Source organism: Tympanuchus pallidicinctus, unplaced genomic scaffold (genome assembly GCF_026119805.1).
Source record: "Tympanuchus pallidicinctus isolate F22 unplaced genomic scaffold, pur_lepc_1.0 scaffold31, whole genome shotgun sequence".
NCBI lineage: Eukaryota > Metazoa > Chordata > Aves > Galliformes > Phasianidae > Tympanuchus > Tympanuchus pallidicinctus.
Window position 1 is genome coordinate 15,198,185 of NW_026294749.1, and position 19,449 is coordinate 15,217,633.

Here is a 19,449-nt window from a genome sequence, read left to right on the forward strand (position 1 = left end):
AGGAAAACTCAAAAGAAGCGATTTCCAGAAGAGATTCTTTCTTACTGGTAATCAGCTCTTTAATGGGTCTAAGAGAGGTGTAGCCAGGCTCCACTCCTTCCAGCAAGTAGCACTGGTGGATTGCCTTCACCTGTGCTCCCAGGGTTGACTCACTGCTCACCTCAGGTGATCAATCAGAGGTTCAGGCCGTGGTTCAGCAGTTCCCATACAGCAGAAGACTCACTCATGTCTGACATCTACAGTGATTTGTACTAGGTGCATTGTAGGTGCTTAATAAAAGGCATTCCTGGAGTCATAATGTAAAATTACTGGATCTTCAGATCTAACTGTAACACAAAGTACCTAACCACAATCAATTTTGTGAAAGAATGTATAGCGTGGCTCAAGAGGACTCCGGATGTTCCTAATATTATAAGACAGAGTAAATTGTAGTACACTGAAGTTCTTTTATTGTCATGTGTCTATACACTGTATGTGATAGGATATGAAGATAACTATGGTTTATTAATGTGGTAATTGGGATTGAATGATGCAGGCAGTATAACAGGGAAGCAAATATATGTTTGCTCAGAATGCTTCAGTGCTTCAGTAACTTTAGTAAATTACCATGCTAACCTCATACAATCTGTTAAATATGTCTTGAGTAGATAATGAGGTTATATCCTCAGTGCCACAATTTACTTAATGTAAAACTCTAGTTTACAGCTACTGGTTGGGAATTATTTCTATAATCTCTACCAAACAAGTTCCCAAGATATAGACCAGAGTTCACTGTCAATTTAAAGACAGCAAGATTTTTGGAATATGCTGGGTTTTTTTTCCTTGTATCCAGCTCATAATTTGAATTAAAGTATAGCTAAAAATTACATCAGTGCTTTCTTAATATTATTTTACCGTGGAATTATTTACTGCAGTCACTAAATTGTGCCTATCTTGCAAATGTCACCTGGCATCTCTTTATCCAGTCACAAATGATAGTATAGGAAGAGCTGATAGTCTTTTCTTCAGGATTTACCTTGCAGCCTATGTATTACTAAAAGAATAGGATTTCTTTTTTCTTCCCACATACTGCAGGAGGAAGTGCTCCAGATGTATTTAAATTTCTCCTTTAAAGATTACTAGAAGTATTTCGAACATAATTGTAACAGTTTTTTTCTGTTACTCTAATTCAGTGTCTATATAATATTTTGGCCTTTTTTTTTTTTTTAATGTATTTTCCTCTGCATCCATGAAACGCTTCCAAAAAATGTACTAAACTGAGCAAAAGACTATTTCAGTGCATAATGTTAAGTGTATATTTTAAATGTATGTTTTAGTTAAATTTATCTAGTAAACTTCATTGGATGGTCTAATACTTCAACTCACTGCATGTTTAATGTTGATCTTGGAAAATGATTAACATCTTCAGTGCTATTTTATACACTTAGGAAATGCATGCTCCCTATCTCTCTGTGGAGACAGGACTTCTTCAGATGCTATATATCTATAAGGGATAAAACCCCACTGTCATCTGATTTCATAACAAAACTCTCTTTGGTTTCAGTAGGACACTTTTTTGGTCCAATGTACACAAGATCCAAATAGGATGTAAAGAATATAATTTAATGTATACGTCATTTAGCAGAAATCTAAATGATGTATGAAGTTATGAAGTCAAGTTGAAATATTATTGCTGTTGATAGTAGCAGTATATAACAATACTAAAAAAGAAAGCAGCTAGATAATCCACAAAAGCAAAAAAGAAATTGATGAAAAGGGAACTTTAAATATAAATGAGTTATAACTCTGCTCTTTGTTCCAGAAAGAAAAAGAAATAGATTTTTCCAGCTGTCAGTTTTTCAATAACTTAATCTGTGTTATGAAAATTATCTAAATATACTTCAGTATAATATTTTCTGATGAATTTGCTGAAATGCTCCAGGAACCACTGCATTCAGATGGTTATTACTGACTCCATCCTGTACTTCTTACTCAAAGAAAATTGTAGGCCGCATGTGTTATGTATGTAACATACATGATATGACTGAGCTTCCAGTTAGGCTGATTATGTAAATTCTACCAAATAACTTCCTGAAACAATCAGTTTGTAAAAAAATGTATGCCCATGGAAGAACAGAATAACAAAATAGTCTGCATATTACAGTCAATTTCTAGAAAGTGATTCTCAAATATTATTTCCATTTTTCAATAATAGACTTGTAAGGTAGAAAGAATGCAAAATTATTTTCCAATATGAAAACCATCAAAAAAATTTAGCAAATAGTGCTTAAATATGAGGATGGAAATACTTGATGCAGTTTTCTAAGGCAAACTCAAAAGAAAAATAAGAAAAAGAACATTAGAGTATAGATGAATACCATAACTTGGAGAAGACAGTGATTTTGGGTTGTTCAGGTGTATTTGTAAATAGATTCATCTGTTTTTTCAAAGACTCTTACACTGGAAAGGACCTCAAAATAAGAGTGGTAATTAGTATAAAAGAGCTGAATTTCTGCTAGGTAACCACCATATCTTTTTACTTGTTTTGATCATAATGCAGAATATGAATGGAATCGGATAGGATAGTTTAATTGGAAGAGTCCTTAAAAGGTCATCTTATCCAACTGCCTGTCCTTTTCAAGTCTACCAAAAGTTAAAGAATGTTATTGAAGACATTGTCTAAACGTCTCTTGAACACTGATAGGCATGTGCCAACAACAACTTCTCCTGTGATAATCATCAAAATAAATTGTTCTTGATATCCAGTCTTAACATCCCCTTGTGCAGCTTATTGTCATTCCCACTCATCCTACCATCAATTACCAGGGAGAAGAGATCATTGGCTTCTTCAACACTTCCCCTGTTCAGGAAGTCGTTGAGTCAGAATTTAGTTATTTGCTTGTTTATTTTTCTGTATTTTAACTTTTATAAAATGCAAATTCTGTTGTAGTATAGGACTGAGATATACTGTATGACTTTTTCACTCTGCAGTATAGATTGATACTCATCAATATATTCCAAAATAAATTTATAAAGGTAGTGGTTGTCTTGAGCAAATGTTTAGAATACAGAAAATGTGGAATGAATCTGAAAACTTTTGTGCAAGACATATTTTGTCATTTCCATTTCTTTAATTTGCTTCTTCGTTTTAATTCAACTACACCAATAAAACAATGATGGACAATTAAAATATATGCATTGCAAATCATAATGCCATATTTTTAGCTTCATGAACCTGGAAGAAGCAAAAGACTAATTTCTGCTAATGCATCCTAATCTTCATTTGCAGATATATTAGGGAGGTTAGGAAAATTCCAAGCTTCTAGAAAACAAATACTGTTTTTAGGTGTTAGGAAATTCTCACAGTTCATTGCAGTATTCATATGCCCTCCTTCTCCCTCAGAGGAGTCCCAGTACACAAATCCATGTTATTATTAATAAACCCATGTGGTCCCTCAGTGATAGAGCTGCCTATTTTATAGTTTTTAATTCAGTAAATATTATAATTAAGTCTTGTTTGGTCATAATTTGAAAAACATGACATTTATCTTTCCTGTATGAAGACCTCGTATCTGCCATCCTTGAGACTTAAACAGAAATTCCACTATGGATAATTTTTAGAGCTCTGACATTCAAGTGATCATTGGCAACTTAAAATATAAAATGGCAAAAATAAAAGCATATTAAAATGGTAATTTTTAGGAATAAATAAACATGGCTGTTCCAAAATGAATTCAAAAGTTTCAGATTCAGTTTGGTTTACTTTCTTCTGTGGTCTCAGCTGATCACTTTATTGAATGTCCTTTGATCCCCCTGAGTCTGAAATTCTTAATTATATTTTCAAGTTTTCTGACATTGTGTTTTTCTTCTTGACATTCACATACTATAAATTTAGCCCCTTAGCAGGATTAATTCCATTTAGCAGACAACTCCTGACAGCCCTAGTAAATTCAGAACGATCGATTCATTCATCAATATGTGTGTGTAATTTCCATTAAGCTTAATAAAATTTGAGTACAGATGTAGTAACTGTAAAAACTTTTAAAACTTCAGTGCCTTCCTGTTTGCCAGGAAGTGTTCAACTGTAGACTGGGATGTCTCTTGTGTGTTTGATCTAAAAAAAAAGAAGGATTAATTTTTTGACGAAATAGCTTTGCTGAAGTCCCTCCTTCAGCAGGCCTTTTGTGTCTGTACCAGTCTTTGAGGACACTTCTATAATCTATGTTGTGCAGGGGGACAGAACATGTTCCTGTTCACAAAAATTGCAGGGAATTTGCCTGTTGCAGAACAGGCGTGCTGAATCTTGCCACTGCCCAGATCAACCTGGAGGGGAGGAGAGTCTCACAGCTTGCTTAGAAATATTCTCACATTTACTTTTTGCAAATGGAAGGTTAGGAGGAAGAATCACAGAATCACAGAATCACAGAATCACAGAACTGTAGGGGTTGGAAGGGACCTCCAGAGGTCATCGAGTCCAACCCTCTGCCAAAGCAGGTTCCCTACAGCAGGTCGCACAGGTAGGCATCCAGGCAGGTCTTGAACATCTCCAGAGAAGGAGACTCCACCACCTCCCTGGGCAGCCTGTTCCAGTGCTCCATCACCCTCACTGTAAAGAAGTTCTTGCGCACATTTGTGCAGAACTTCCTATGCTGCAATTTCTGGCTGTTTCCTCTCATCCTGTCTCCACACACTGCTGAAAAAAGTCTGGCCTTGCCTCTCTGCCCCCCACACCTTAGATATTTATAGACCTGGATCAGGTCCCCTCTTGATCTCCTTTTCTCAAGGCTGAACAGACCCAGTTCACTCAGCCTTTCCTCATAGGAGAGATGCTCCAGGCCCCTCACCATCTTTGTGGCCCTCTGCTGGACTCTTTCCAAGAGATCCCTGTCTGTTTTGTACTGGGGAGCCCAGAACTGGACGCAGTGCTCCAGATGAGGCCTTACCAGGGCAGAGTAGAGGGGGAGGATCACCTCCCTCGACCTGCTGGCCACACTCTTTTTAATGCATCCCAGAATGCCATTGGCCTTCTTGGCCACAAGGGCACACTGCTGACTCATGGCCAACCTGTCGTCCACCAGGACACCCAGGTCCCTTTCTGCAGAGCTCCTCTCCAGCAGGTCATCCTCCAACCTGTACTGGTGCATGCAAGAACAGTAGAGAGAAGTATCGAATATCTCCATATTTTCCCTAACAGAATTTGATAATGTTTTCGATTCAAAGGTTAATACATTCAACTTGGAATTCTTGAATTAGGGAGAATGAGGAGAAAAATACAAATAAAATGCATATGTACACTGGTTAACATATTTTATAGCAGTAAAAAATGCCTGCTGTATTTGTAATAATTTTTGTGTGACAGAGTCAAAGTTAATGATTTTGTAGACCCCAGCTCTGATTCCACTAAAAATAATTGCATGGAGCTTGTGCAGCCCATTTCTGTTTCTACTAAATTTAAATATTTTATGCAGTTTTTAAGAACTGATCTTATTCTGAGGTGGAGAAAAATGCAATAATCTGTGCCATTTCTTCTACTTCAAGCCACAAGGAATCTTTGCACCATTTTTCAATCTTTGACTTTTCAATCAGTCTTTTTACCACTCATCAATAGACCTGCTGAATCTTCCAGTTTTATGTTAATTCTCTTATTCTTTATAACATCTTTTAAAACCGTGTTCCTTCTTAGGAATAATTTGAGAGTGGTTTTGAAACACCAAATTAACAAATGCAGAAGTGTAAAGTGTGAACAATTCAAATCAAACCTGTCATGGTTCTATGTTTTTGTTTTTGTTTTTTTGTTTTTGGGTTTCAGTATTCCACATCAAAACATCATGTAGCGTACGGGGCATTAAAGTGTCACTGCCCCAATTCCAAGTTCCTATCCCTGTACATTACAGCAGTCACGGGATCTGGCCCTTCCGGGTTGGGGAGGCGCTCTCTTGCTGCCTTGCAGTGGGTGCTGGAGGGTGCTTTCCTAGCCGTTCCAAGCTTTTCAGGTTTGACTCGGTTCCGGGAACTCTCTCTCTCTCATCTTGGCTGATTTATTAATCTCAATTTCAATTAAATTGTATATATTGTGTTATCTTGTATTCCAATATTATAGTAAAATAAGTTTTCCTCCATAGATTGTTGCCGCTGTTCTTTTCCTCCCTTCCTTCCCATTTTTGTGGGGTGGGGGGGAGGGTAGAGGCCTGTCGCCCCTGTCACGGACATAGATTGATCTGGTCAACACCATGACAAAACCAATTTTTTGTCCAGTGGAAGACTTAATTGAATGGGTGACGAGCAAATATTAAAAAAATAAAATAATAATAAAAAAATGGTTTTTTGTGCTTGACAGATGTACATGGAAATAATAAGTATAGTTTGCAAATTGATCAGATGCTTACTCAGTGAATTTCTTAGTCATTTACTCAGGTGAATAATAAAGGCCAGTGAACACCAGAAGTATTTCAGAACCTCAGGATAAAAGTGGTTTGATGTTTTTCATGTCAGAGACAGAAGTTTTTCTTGTTTTCCATGAATATGTCCATTTCTGGACATATTCATTTTCATATGAACTGTCCATTTCTGATAGTAAAATACCTCTATGAACAGAAAATATAGGTGTACAAATATGGGAATTTGTAAGATACAAGGAAGGAGGATAATAGAAGAGAGGTAAAAAGTAGTTGTAAAAAGAGGTAAGTTTGAGCTAGTTCAATGGCGTTAGTTAATATTTGACTCTTAGTTCCTCAAAAACTTGGTATCCTAATGATTTCTGAACATCAGAAAGTGTCTCAACGTAAGGAATGGGAAAGAGAAGGTGAAGACTGAGGATGACAGAGAAAAGAGATAAATCTCTATGAGAATATTTATTCTTTCAAAAACAGAGCTAAAGATAAGGACACTTAGCATTCATTTTGAGCTTTTTTCATTCCATACTTGCTGCAGATGTTGCCATTACTGCTCTGAAAGCATTTAAAATACAGGTGTGTTAAAATAACATATTGATGTGGATAAGGGAAGGGAAGATCCAAGGAGAAAATGTTACAGCATTTGGGCAAGATTGCAGGGACAGTTTCCCCCAGGATAGAAACTATGTCCTATGCCTTAAATCTCTAGTCCACAGCTCTCCTGAGATATCATGTATTATGCATAGATAATTATTCAAAGTGGCCTAAAAGGTAGGCAGTGTACTCCCTCTGAAAGACTATGGTTTTGAGTGTCCTAATATCCTGAAGCATTTCTGAAAATCTCATCTTTTCAACAGTTTTAACCATCTCATCATACTCACTAAATAACTGCAGGTACTTGTTAATAGTGTGTGTATTTTTAACCAAAATAATTTGCGTTTGCTTTGGGGCACCTGTAAGGAAATTATGGCTCTCAGCTTCTCAGCTTTCTCTGTATAGCACCAGATAAATAACTGTTTTCATGTTTCTCATTGATTGATTGTAATAATCCACTAATAGCTGCATGCCCTTATTATTCTACTGTATCTGGTGATAACTGCTAGGTCAGTCTGTTTAAAGACAGTGGTGGGATGGATGTGGAGGGATGGAAAAGAGAAGTCAGTTTATTAAAACCCCTAAACCATCAGGCTAGGATATGGCCATGTTGGCCCAGTTATGTCATGGTGAAAACCACAGTCATACTTTAATGTAGCATGCTTCCTGGCTCGTTCTCAGAATGAGAATAAATTAAGAATGAACACATTTACATCAGAGGCTCTGCACCCCAACTCTCTGCAGTCAGGATGGTGCTCAGCCTCCAACACTAGGATTGCCCGGAGGACTCGCCTGCTCGCGCCTGCTTCGGATCCCTTAGGCTTGTGCTTAGGTAGTGCTTAGCTGCTACCACCTCAGTGTGCGAGGGAGCGGCAGCGAGGAAGGGAGCCGGAATCCGGTCGCGGCGGTGTCACCGCGCCCCGGGGCCGAGACGTGGGCAGCCCGTCTCTTTCAGCACTGCGGACAGCGTCACCGGAGCGCCAGCTGTTCCGGGCTTCCTGCTCTAACGCACCGGCGGAAGACGGGGAGGAACCTGGAGGCCAGAGGGGCGCAGAGGAGGAGGGAGGAGCTGAAGGATGCAGAAAAAAAAGGGAGGGCAGCTCTAGGGAGAGGATTTTCCCTTCTGATCTGCTTTCGGGCTGGCGGGTGGAGGCTGCTGCAGCTGGTGGTTGCGTTTCCTCCTGATAGAAGATGGTGAATATGTGAGGAGAGGCTTTTGGCCTGCTTCGCTGCTGCGGGAGTGCCTTTCCTTCCTCTCTCTTCCTCTCCCTTTCCCTGTTCCTGCATCTCTGTGTTTGGCTCCCCGGCTGCCTGTGCATGCACATCTTGTACATACATCTGAGCAGGGATTTTCTCTCGGCAGCACAGCTCTGCACAGGAAGAAGGGCTCGGCTGCAGCAGCAGCATCAACAGCAGCATCAGCAGCGCCAGCAGCACCACCAGCTCCATAATTCTCTCTCCTTTCCCTACCTCTCCATCTCCCTTTCCCTCCTAACCCTTCCCCCTCCCCCTCCCCCCCACCCCCCATCTTCCCGCAGCTATTCAGAAATTCCATTTTCCCTTCTACGATATTCGTGGCTTCTTCCCCCTACCCCCATCCCCTTGGTCGGAGAAGGCACACACACACACACACAAACGCAGAGAAACAAGAGGAAGAAAAGTACTGCAACCTTCTCCCTCTGCTGCAAACAGTGAAAGCAAACGGAGACGGGATTTGGCTTCTACCCCAAGGTAAAGCCCTGCCTCTTTTACTTACTCACCACCTCCTCCAAGAAAGAGAAGCAAAGACAGGATCTAAAGTGGAGAAAAACAGGTATTCTACGTCTGGCATTTGGAGCACAGGGAGCCAGGAAGTGAAAGATGGTTGTGGTTGCCCGCACTGGCTGCAGGGCAGCTGTCTTCCTCTGGATTTTCAGCAGCATCAGTTGCAGAGCCAGGACTTCTCTGCTTGCTCGTAAGTACTCTTCTCTAAGAAGCATTCAAAATTTCAGCTTCGCAATAAGGCAGGGGGGAATTCTCACAGTTCTGGGAGGTTATTTACTTTGTCTCTGATGGCAAATCTTGTGTTTGATTTTCTGTGTATTTGCCTGTGTATGTGTACATCGTGGTCTGATACTGTTCTCAGTGGTCACATTAGATCTTCCTTACAGATGATATTAATGGTAGCTTGTGTGGAATGTTGGAAGACCTGCTCTTTGATACAGTCTTCATTTGGCAATGAAGTCGGAGGGGAAAAAGAATTGAATGCAATCTGTTCAAAGTTTGGGTCTGTTTTTGCTTGTTTGCTTTTGTTGTTGTTTGTTTTGTTTGTTCATTTGTTTTCCCACCTTCCTCAGAAAGTATGCAATTTGTATTTGGAAGTACTTCATTTCCTCAGTTTTGTGAGGGAAAAGAGGAGATGTGAGCAGTTTTCATAACTAGCATTTTATAAAGGGCCAGTGAGAGAGAATTTATCTTATTTGAAGAGGAAAGAATGATGTTAAGTGGAAGAGAAGGAGCTGAGCCTGGGCCACTTTTTCTGTGAATGCAGTTTTGCTTTCCATGATAATATGAGCAGAGATATTTTAGAAGAGAGAAGAAACTGTCCTCCTAGGGAGGCAGAAGTAGAAGAAAAATGTTGCAATGTTTGCTGAAATGCTGAACTTTAGACTGGCAGGATGCAAAACATATAAACAGGATCCAACTCTGCTATCAGTATGAAAAATATCAGCGGATTCTTTGATTTCAACGCGTACTACATAAACCCTTTAGCACTGCACTGATGTGTAGTTTCCAGAAAGATATTTGCAGATAGATGTCAGTGCTTCTAGTTTTGTTTGTTCGTTATTCTTCAAATCAGGTAAAACATTTGTCATTTGCGAAGTGTTTTTGAAATACGTACTGAAGTACTACATCTTTGTAGATTCATCAAAAATAGACAACACTCTTTGCTACCTTCACTGTTCATAGAGGAAATAAATGTACTGAAATGTTACCAGATGGATGTGTAGGGATTGTGTACGTGTGAATGTGGGCTGATTCTACTGTTCAATAAGGGGACTGTCTTAGAATGTAATGTATACTGCATAGCTATATGGCACATACATCCATTTGCAGGATCACTTAATTTGTTTTCTTGGGGGGCAGGAGGGAGAAATGCAATAATTAGTAGCACTGCTACTTTCTCAATATGTTTCTATCTGTTATCGTCTGGTATATATTAAAAAAATAAAACAATTATTGCTCCAGAATGTCCTATGCTTAAGTAATTACTTTCATGTCAACAGAAAATGTATAGCACTGCCTGCATTGTTTCTTGGTCTGAGAGACTACGGGGGTATTTATTTATTTACTTTTACCTTTACTTTAGGAAATATTTATTATCCCTAAGGTTTACTGCTTAGTCTTGACTAGCTATCTAATTTTTCTTCTGCATATTATTTTTTCACAATGTGAAGAAGGTCTACATAATGGGATTGCACACATACACACAAAAATATGATTTATCTTGTCAAAATTCTGTTCCTGGTGACTAATTTTCTCCATACTGTTTTCCTGTAACAGGATTTTGATATTATTTATTTTTGTGTCTTTTTATATCATTCAGTAGCTAATTACTGTAGTTTAATTTGAAAATGACCTACAGGAGGTTATCTGATTATCAAAAAAAAAAAATGTTTAACATTTCAAATGAAGTAGCTCAGAATCTAATATTAATAGCTACATTACTGAAACAAAAATTCAATTAATAACATATTATATATACATAAAATGCTAATTAAAATGTACTTATATACTTTTCCATGCTTAAGATATTTTTGGCAGATGTCCAGAGAGTCCTTCATGTTAATTCATCTTCCAAAGCACATACAATACCCTCCTTATGTAGTCCATAGCATTAATTTCTGGCTCCTGAATGTGAAATGGAACTAGACTTTTTTAATGGAAACACAAACATACCTTGAAGTAAATGTCAACCTCAACATTTCAGAAAAGAGAATGCACATGCTTGGAATTTTTTTTTTTAAAGATACAGCAATGCTAAGGAAGTGGTACTACAGTAGGAACTAATGTGCTAGGTCACAGTGTTTTGGTGCACCACTTAACTGGTTATTCTGTTGCACACTTTGATATACAAACTGACTTTGTGACTTGCATGCAATTGATCATGAATGCCATTACTGTTTTCTTTTATTATTATTTTTTCCTTGATTAGACAATGCTCAAAGGTAGTTTTTTATTATTATTATTATATCTTCTGTTTGTTTGTTTATTATTTTGTTTCCAGTTGATTTTGAACATCAAATTGATAATTCTCCTGAAAGATTTAAATATTGTGTATGATGTAACTGCTGTACAGCTTATTTCCTGTATTGCAATTTATTTTTTTTTGAGTTTGCAGTAATTAACCAAAGGAAGTTCATTATTTACAGAATATATTAGAACATATTTAAGATTCAAGGTGTACACTGAAATATTAATCTCTAGAAATAAGCTTAACTCATGATTTTCTTACAGTCAATTTGTGCTGACAGAGAAAATACTGGTTTTCAGAAAGAATAGAATTTGACATAACTTATGATAATGCATCTCAAATTTTTCTTGAATTTGCAATGTCAGTAAGTCTATAACTGTTGTTAAAATGTCTCCGAGTACTTTTCTCTCTTGGCTGAGAATATGAAAATTTTGTAACCGCTGAATATAATATACTTTTTTTTTTTTTAAGAAAAAGTGGATGTTGGAAGTCCATTTTTAAGTACAGTTGACACACAGTACAATATCACACATACTCAGATCTTACTTTAGATTTCATCGCTACGATTTTCATGCTTCAGCAATAATTTCTGCTCTTTTGTTGTTCTTTTTTGCTTTTGGAATAAGCATAGAGGAATCTCATGACTTCTGAAACAAAGGATAACGAACAGCTCAACCAGGAGAGGTCATCACAAGATAAAAAGGAGTACTGAAAATAAATTTTGTAGACTTTTACATGGCTTAAACCAGAAAGGATAAAAATAAGGCTATGAGTAGACTGACTTCCCTTCTGTTCTTAAAGAACATCTCAAAGAGATTCAACACTGGATTCCCTGACTACCTATGAATTATAAAAAATATGTCTTTCACAGCTAAGGTTTTTAGGTTTTTTGTTGTTTCTTTTGTTTTGTTTTCTTTTGTGTGTGTGTGCACATATGTGTGCATGTGTCTATGTTTAACATAGAACTAATCAACACAGAACAACTAAAACTTACAGTTCTGATAATTCAGTGCATTTGCAGTAGGTCCCCAAATCAGCATTGAAGTTCAACCACACCTTACAATAATTGGTTTAGAAATTGAATGATGGACAAGTGTACTGAATCATTAAGATTCATGGAAAAGCAAAAATATGCATATTTTAGCTTTGAATTCGTGTCACTCAGATTTTCCTTATTTGGGAATTGCTTGGGTAATTAGGAAAAGTACTAAATATGATGTGATGTCCCTTCTGGAAGAGCAGTGTATAGACTGGAACAGTGGTTTAGAAATCCTAAAATATTTAGAATCAGTTCCATTTCATAGTATTCAAATGAATGGAGAAAGTGTGGGTAGCGGCCAAATATTTAGGCATAGTTTTTTTCTAGATAATTTTTTAGTCAGTATGTGAAATAATGTGAAATCTAGTGAATTCCAGTTGAGTTTTTGTTACATCTTAATAACAGGTTTTAGTTTAGGTCCTTTTCTGTGGATATTACATCAAGGATGCCACAGACTTTAGTTTCAAATGCACAAAAACATTTTTATTTATGTTAAAGGCTTAATCATTTTTGTATCCCTGGGTCTTAAAATACAAATAAACTAAGCTTTCAGCTGAGGGCTTAAGTTTATTCCAAGACCATATAGCTTCTTAACATTAATGATGTACTCACTTTTAGAACAATCTAGTTACAACCTTGATTACAATTTTCATGAATTATTATTTCATAGTAGTATTGATGTACTATATAATAAAGTAAACATTCAAAAGGGAAATGAGATTGTGTTTATTGCTTATTAGATGACATAGAACTGAGTTACAATGTTTATGGTTAAGTTTAAAATGAATACACTTTTACTAGAATTCTGAATGTGAATAAAATATTCACGAATATCCTCGTCATTTCCAAATGAGTGACAGAAGCTAGGACCAACACTGAGGTGAAAAGCCAAACTTTCAAAGAGTCCTCAGTTTACACCTGTGCAACTTGTACACAGCCTGATTGCACACATTCATCTACATGCAGAAAGTCAAATTCAAAGCTTGGTCCATTCTTTGAGCACTGAATCAATTATAAATGTCATTGAAGTAATGTATTAAAAGCTGTTCCTTGCTTGGGTTCTTTCGGCTCTGCTTGTAGTCTTAGTTTTTTTTTGTTTGTTTGTTTTTTTGTTCTCTTTTTAAACTCAGATGCATTAATATGGACCAGGATACAAAAAAGTGCTTAAGTAAGCGGTCTGGTCAAGAAGACAGTTTGTAAGTGTAGTTAAAGACCAGGAATAGAAAACTTGTCTCTGTGAAAAATGGCTTTTTCTTATGCAGGGAGATAAATATTTTCTGATTCACTATCATGTTTTTACAAAAGCAATTTTATCACATTTGAAAATTTTTACTTTGCGCAGTTGTGATAATACATTTGTATAATCAATAGATATCAAGATGTTATAATCACAATATAATCAAGAGAGTTAGGCAAAGAAGACAATGATCACAAAAAGAGAATAGGTGGAAGAGCTTACCCTTCGGCTGAGCTCACCACAAAACACCAGAAGAGGCAATCTCCAGAAGAGATCCTTCCCCTCTGGTAGCCAGCTCTTAAATAGGTCTAGGAGGGGTGCAGCCTGGCTCCATCCCTTCCGGTAGCACAGCTGAATTGCCTTCACCTGTGCTCCTCTGGCTGACTCATGGCTCGCCTCAGATGATCAATCAGAGGTTCAGGCCGTGACTCAGCAGTTCCCGTACAATATTCTTTACTTATTGCATATTAATCAGCTATTATAAGCTGTAGCACTACTTGGATAACTCACCTCACTATGGAGCTGTGATATGCCATAGATCTTCCTGTAAGAGTTCTTTAGTTATTATAACTAACTCCATCCTTAAATGCTACAAAGCAGCAGATGTCATATCCAATGTTGATTAATTATAACAATATTTAATGCCTTGTAAGAATCTTAATATAATGAAGAGCTATGCACAAACTATAGCTTTTTTCCTACTTTTTAATAAATATATATGTAGAAGTTGATTCATCTCAGCAACTTGACCAACAGATCATGCAAAAGATAACTGGTTAAGTCTTGAGGTGTGTCACTGCCCAGGCCTGTATTCCCTGAATGTTAAGTATGCTAAGTCTTATGAAAGTACACAGACTTGCAAGTGTATGCATGATTTCAGTCACTTCACATAGAGAATGATGGCGAAGAAACAACAGTCTCCTCCATCAGATGAAACTAAGTAAATTTTTACTTTTGTAAATCTTCAAAATTTTAGAAAACCATACCAATACTTGTAAAGAGGCAATTTGATCAGGACACAATTTCCAGAATTTATTCTTTCCAGAATTTCGTCTGTGGAACAAATAATGCAGTTTTTCATCTTTGCTATTTTCTCACTGAAGTAAACAGAAACTGTGCCACAGATTTTAAGAAATGAGTGGTTATGACTTCTGTCAGTGAAAAATTCACCATTCAGTCCATAATACATTAAAAGTGTTTAAAAGATTCTTCTTTGAACAAGTACGGATTTTGCTTTTATCACACTTCTTTTGTTCAGCTACTTTGTTGGCATTACGTCGGTAACTATTCTGAGGCCACCAACTAATTACAGAACACGTCGATTCTCTAAATGTGGCAGGAGTTGGAAATTCTAGTAACCAGTAAACAATACTTTTGAGTCATTTTCTCAAGATTTGAATTTGTCATAGATTGGAAGGTATTCTCAAGACCATGATTGATATTTAGAAAAAACTTGTGCACATTCGTATTTTGACAGTTCTGTAATTTTACATTTAGCTTTACAAAGCTGAGGCCTTCTCAGCTTGAGAAATTGTTTCAGTATTCATGTGCTGTTGTAGTAGCAAATATCATATTTGTTCCCTAAGCCCAAAGAATTGATAAGTCAGAGCAAAAAAGGATACTGACTTTCACTATAGTCTCCTTCTTCCCCAAAATTTGAGTGATATTTTGGGTTTACAATCCCCTGTGAAGTTTGTTCATTCAGACATTTAAGGTAGGTAATCATGCCAAGCCTGCTGAGGGACTGAAATATTTATTTAAATTTGATGTTAATATTTATTCATCAGCGTTTAATTTTTGTATGTGTGTGTGTTTTAAATAATTAAATAATAAAGTAAGATCCATTCAACATAGCTAGAATCTTTGTTGCTTATTTTGCATTTATATCTCTAAAAGCCCACGTTATGTTAAAACTTACAATGAAAAAAGAAAAAAAAAAAAAAGCAGCTAAAATTGCTTTCTAGATGCCATAGAGTATCTATACATATTTAGCCAAATTATTTTCTATGCCACAAGTAAATGTGGTATATTAGGATGAACATCTATTATTTGTTTGTTTAGAATATTTGAACACTTATTTTAAAGGGAAAGTATTATTTTATTGTAGAAATATGACATATGTCTAAATATAATATTAACATAACATTTTGTTTGATTTTGTAAAACTGCCGTGTTACTGGATATTTTGTAACTTCTTTTCAACTTCTATACATGTTACATTCTACCTGTCTATAAACTTTTTTACTTCACGTCTAAAGGTGTGGCAATGTCCATTTTTTATCAATTAAATAATGATGAATCTTTGAATTGCCTTTTCTCAATAGTCTTATATACTTACACTGATATTTACTGTGATGACAATCAAAACCTGAAATTTAGAGGGAAGAGATACAGCAAATGAGTTGCTGGACCTAAAATAAGTACACTGTAAGGGTCGAATACTAATTTACACCACTCTAATCAAGCTTTCAAACACTTTCTGCCCTAATTGTCATTGAGATATAAAGAGGGCTTGTAAACATTCTTTTCTTTTACCTGTATGCATATAAAAGATCAAATATAGTTAAAAAGATGAGGAAAAATGAAAAATAAGAAAAATCAATGATTAGAAAGCAGAATCAACAATTAAAACTAATGGTTTGTCTAAAAAATAACTGTTTTGGATCATGAAAAAGTAGTTGAATCTCGAACAGTGGAAGTAAAATAATTTCTTTACACTGACGGATAGAGTGAGAGGAAGTAGTCCTGCCAGACAACAACAGTTACAATGAATTAGAAGACAAATTTATTTCTTGAGAAGTTGAGTCAGAAGCATATCCTGCACAGTACAGTCTCTGCTGGCTACATGCTTCCAGAGTTCAGAAAGGTGTACACTAATATGCTTTCCTTCAGTTATACATCAAGAAATGTTATGCTACCCGACAATCTCAGTTGTATGATGAATGTCTTACCTTTCTCTTACTCAGTATGGCCAGGATGTTAGAAATGATAGGTGAGCTGCCTGTAAGCATGGGATGGTATCCAATTTTCAGTCTTCTTCTGAAAACACATACCTTCACAAACTTTTGCTTGTGTTCGTAATCTCTTTGCCATTGATCACCTAACTTCTTTCTCATTTTATTAATCATCTTACTCTCTGTCCTTGCTCTACCCTTCTCTCCAGCAAGACAGCGACTCTATGTTCAGTAATATTTTTATTGATTCATCAACACATCAAGTAATTTGCTGAACTTGAAGCTAGGAGAGATCGTTGTAATTGATTTCTGATTAATTCATCCGTATTTGAAAGCTGGGTACACAAGTAATAATTCAATTGAAATTTCTTCACTGCTTAATTGCTCTGCCCTAAACCTGTTAAGCATGTTAAATCAGATAATCAGTGAGTGACATTAAGATATCTTTTTCTTCCGAAAAACCAGTTATATCATTATAAGGAATACTTCAATATTTATTTGTAATTATAAAAAAAAAAAAAAAAATCCTTTCAAACTTTCAGCCAGTGTTGTGTATTGTACATATGGGAAGGTCTGCTTCAAAAGAATGCCATGAGAGAATCATGATCCCAAACCTGCATACTCATAGCTTAAAAGGACAATAAGAATAGCTGATCTCAGCTACAATTATGTGATTTTTTTTCTGTTTCACCTGCTTTACATGTGAAGCTTTTGCCCCATTTCATTCCACTGAATCTCTCTGAAATCTATTCTACCTTCATGACTATATTCATGGCCTCACTGAAATATGTAATGTTTCCTTACACCAGCTGACCTATGTCAAAAGCTTGAGACACATGAAAACTTAGTCATCCTTAGCTTCAAAGAGTGTGTATTTTACTGCAAGTCAGTTATAAAGATATTTAACAGTGAAGGGCTGAAAAATAGAATTCCAATGCTTTTCACTAGAAAACACTCATGTCCTTTGCAATATTTACTCTGAGACATTTTGCATGTCACATTCATAAGAATTAGCAATGTTAAACTTATGTACACTGCCATTCAAGCACCTTAAGAGTTAAAAATGCATACTCTTATAATACATGTGGGAATAGACATAGATGCTTATATACATTTGATGTCTTCTAAATCTGTCATCAGAAAAAGGAAAAAAGAAAAAAATTCCCTTCAAAATATTAAAGTGATTCAAAAAGATGTATTTTCTATAAATCAATGTTGATTTCTAATAAACTATATTTATTTCCTTTTGAATTCTTATTCATCGGGTTCTACTAATTTCTCTACAGTCAATGACAATTGATACAGCCTATAATTACACAATTCATTATTGACAACACATGCTTTCTTTCAGTCTTCTGAAACTACCTTTTCCAGGGTGACTGAAAATCAGCAATAGCAGTGCTCACAAGCCTTCTCTGTTACAAGTTGTCCTGCTGGTTTAAAACTGTCTGTCCTTGTTAGCTGCTATTTAACATCTTCCTCAGTTGCTATTGGAATGCAAATCAATTTGTTGTCACTCTGTGATCTGACTGTGAAGTATTCTTTCTTTTCCTAACACTGTATTTTTTGGTATTTTCCACAACTAACAATTTAGCCACTTGAGTGTAGTCATATTTTGGTAGGGATATTTTTATTTCTTATTGCCTCTCTCACTTTTTACCATTTTTCTTTTTTTTTTTTTCTTTCAAAAAACTTGTTTTTGTTTTTCTCTATGATTATTGTTATGATTTCTGTGCATAGATGAATTAAGCCTGGTATCCTTTTGATTTTATTTGTTCTGTATTTCTTAGACTCTGATTTATAGAATCCAAAATCACAGGATGGTTGAGATCAGAAATGACGTCTGGAGGCCATTTGCTTCAACCTGTACTCAAGTAGGGCCACCTACAGCAGGTATCTCAGGACTGTGTCCAAAAAGGTTTTGAATTATCTCTGAACACAGAGACTTCACCACCTCTCTTGACAGCCTGTTCCAGTCACCTTCAGAATAAAAAATTGTTGCCTGACAGTCAGATGGCACCTCCTGTGTTTCGAGTCCACAGCCAGACAGATTTCAGTGGGCCCATTTCTCCTGCTTGTTGAGTTCCTTTTGGATGGTGGCACAACCCCCTGAAATATCAACCATACCTGTTTTGTGTCATCATCAAACTTGCTGAGAGTGCATTTTGCTCTATTATGCAGTCCATCAACAAAGATGTCGAATAGGGCTGGATCACACTCTTGGCCAGTCTCTGTAGCCAGTTTTCAGTTCATCTGTTGGACTGGTGATCCAGGCCATAAGGATATTTGTAACAGGATTTTATGACAGACAATTAATATTTACTGAAGTCTATGTAGTCAATATGTTCTGTTCTTATCTACCAGGCCAGTCACTTCATCATATGAATTTATCAAGTTGGTATGACTTTCACTTGATGAATCCATGCTGACTACTTCTCATGACTTCCTTCTGCTCTATGCCTTGAAATGGTTTACAGCATTAGTTGTTCAGTCATCTGTCCAGTGACTGAAGTGAGGCTGACCAGCCTGTAGTTTCCTCAGTCTTCTTTCTTGCACTTCTCTGAAGACTGGTTTGACTATTTCTTTCTCCCAGCCATCAGCCAGCTCCTCTTATCTCCAAGCATATTTTTAATGATTTTGAAATTACTCTTAAAAAATTAGAAGTCTTAAATTCTGAAGAGGTCTAGCTACTACTCGTACTACTGGATTTATATCACTATCAAAGAACAACCAAAATATATCATTAATATTTGAAACTTATATGCAGAAAATATATGTATTTGGAGAAAGATCTACAAGACTAACAAGAGCTGCACTCAAGGAAACAATCAGTAGGTCATCTGTATTCAAACAAACATCTAAAAATACGTTTAAAGAAAGCTGAATCAGAAGTCCCTGAAGTCATCTAAAATATTCCTGATTTCTTGATAATTATAGAGATTTTATGAAATACTTTGTTGAAATGAGGCAACTACATACATAAACACATGCTAGAATCAAAATAAGTGACTATTCAGATA

At 36.3% G+C, this 19,449-nt stretch overlaps 1 protein-coding gene across 1 annotated transcript in view; it reads left to right on the forward strand.

Annotated features, from left to right (window-relative positions):
• Positions 1 to 7,579: 7,579 nt before the first annotated feature.
• CNTNAP2 (contactin associated protein 2) overlaps positions 7,580 to 19,449 on the forward strand; it is a 634,054-nt gene continuing 622,184 nt past the window's right edge. Inside the window, exon 1 of the mRNA XM_052697656.1 lies at positions 7,580 to 8,919. Coding sequence (XP_052553616.1) covers positions 8,826 to 8,919 — 94 coding nt within the window. The 5' untranslated portion in view covers positions 7,580 to 8,825. The remainder of the gene's footprint in view (positions 8,920 to 19,449) is intronic.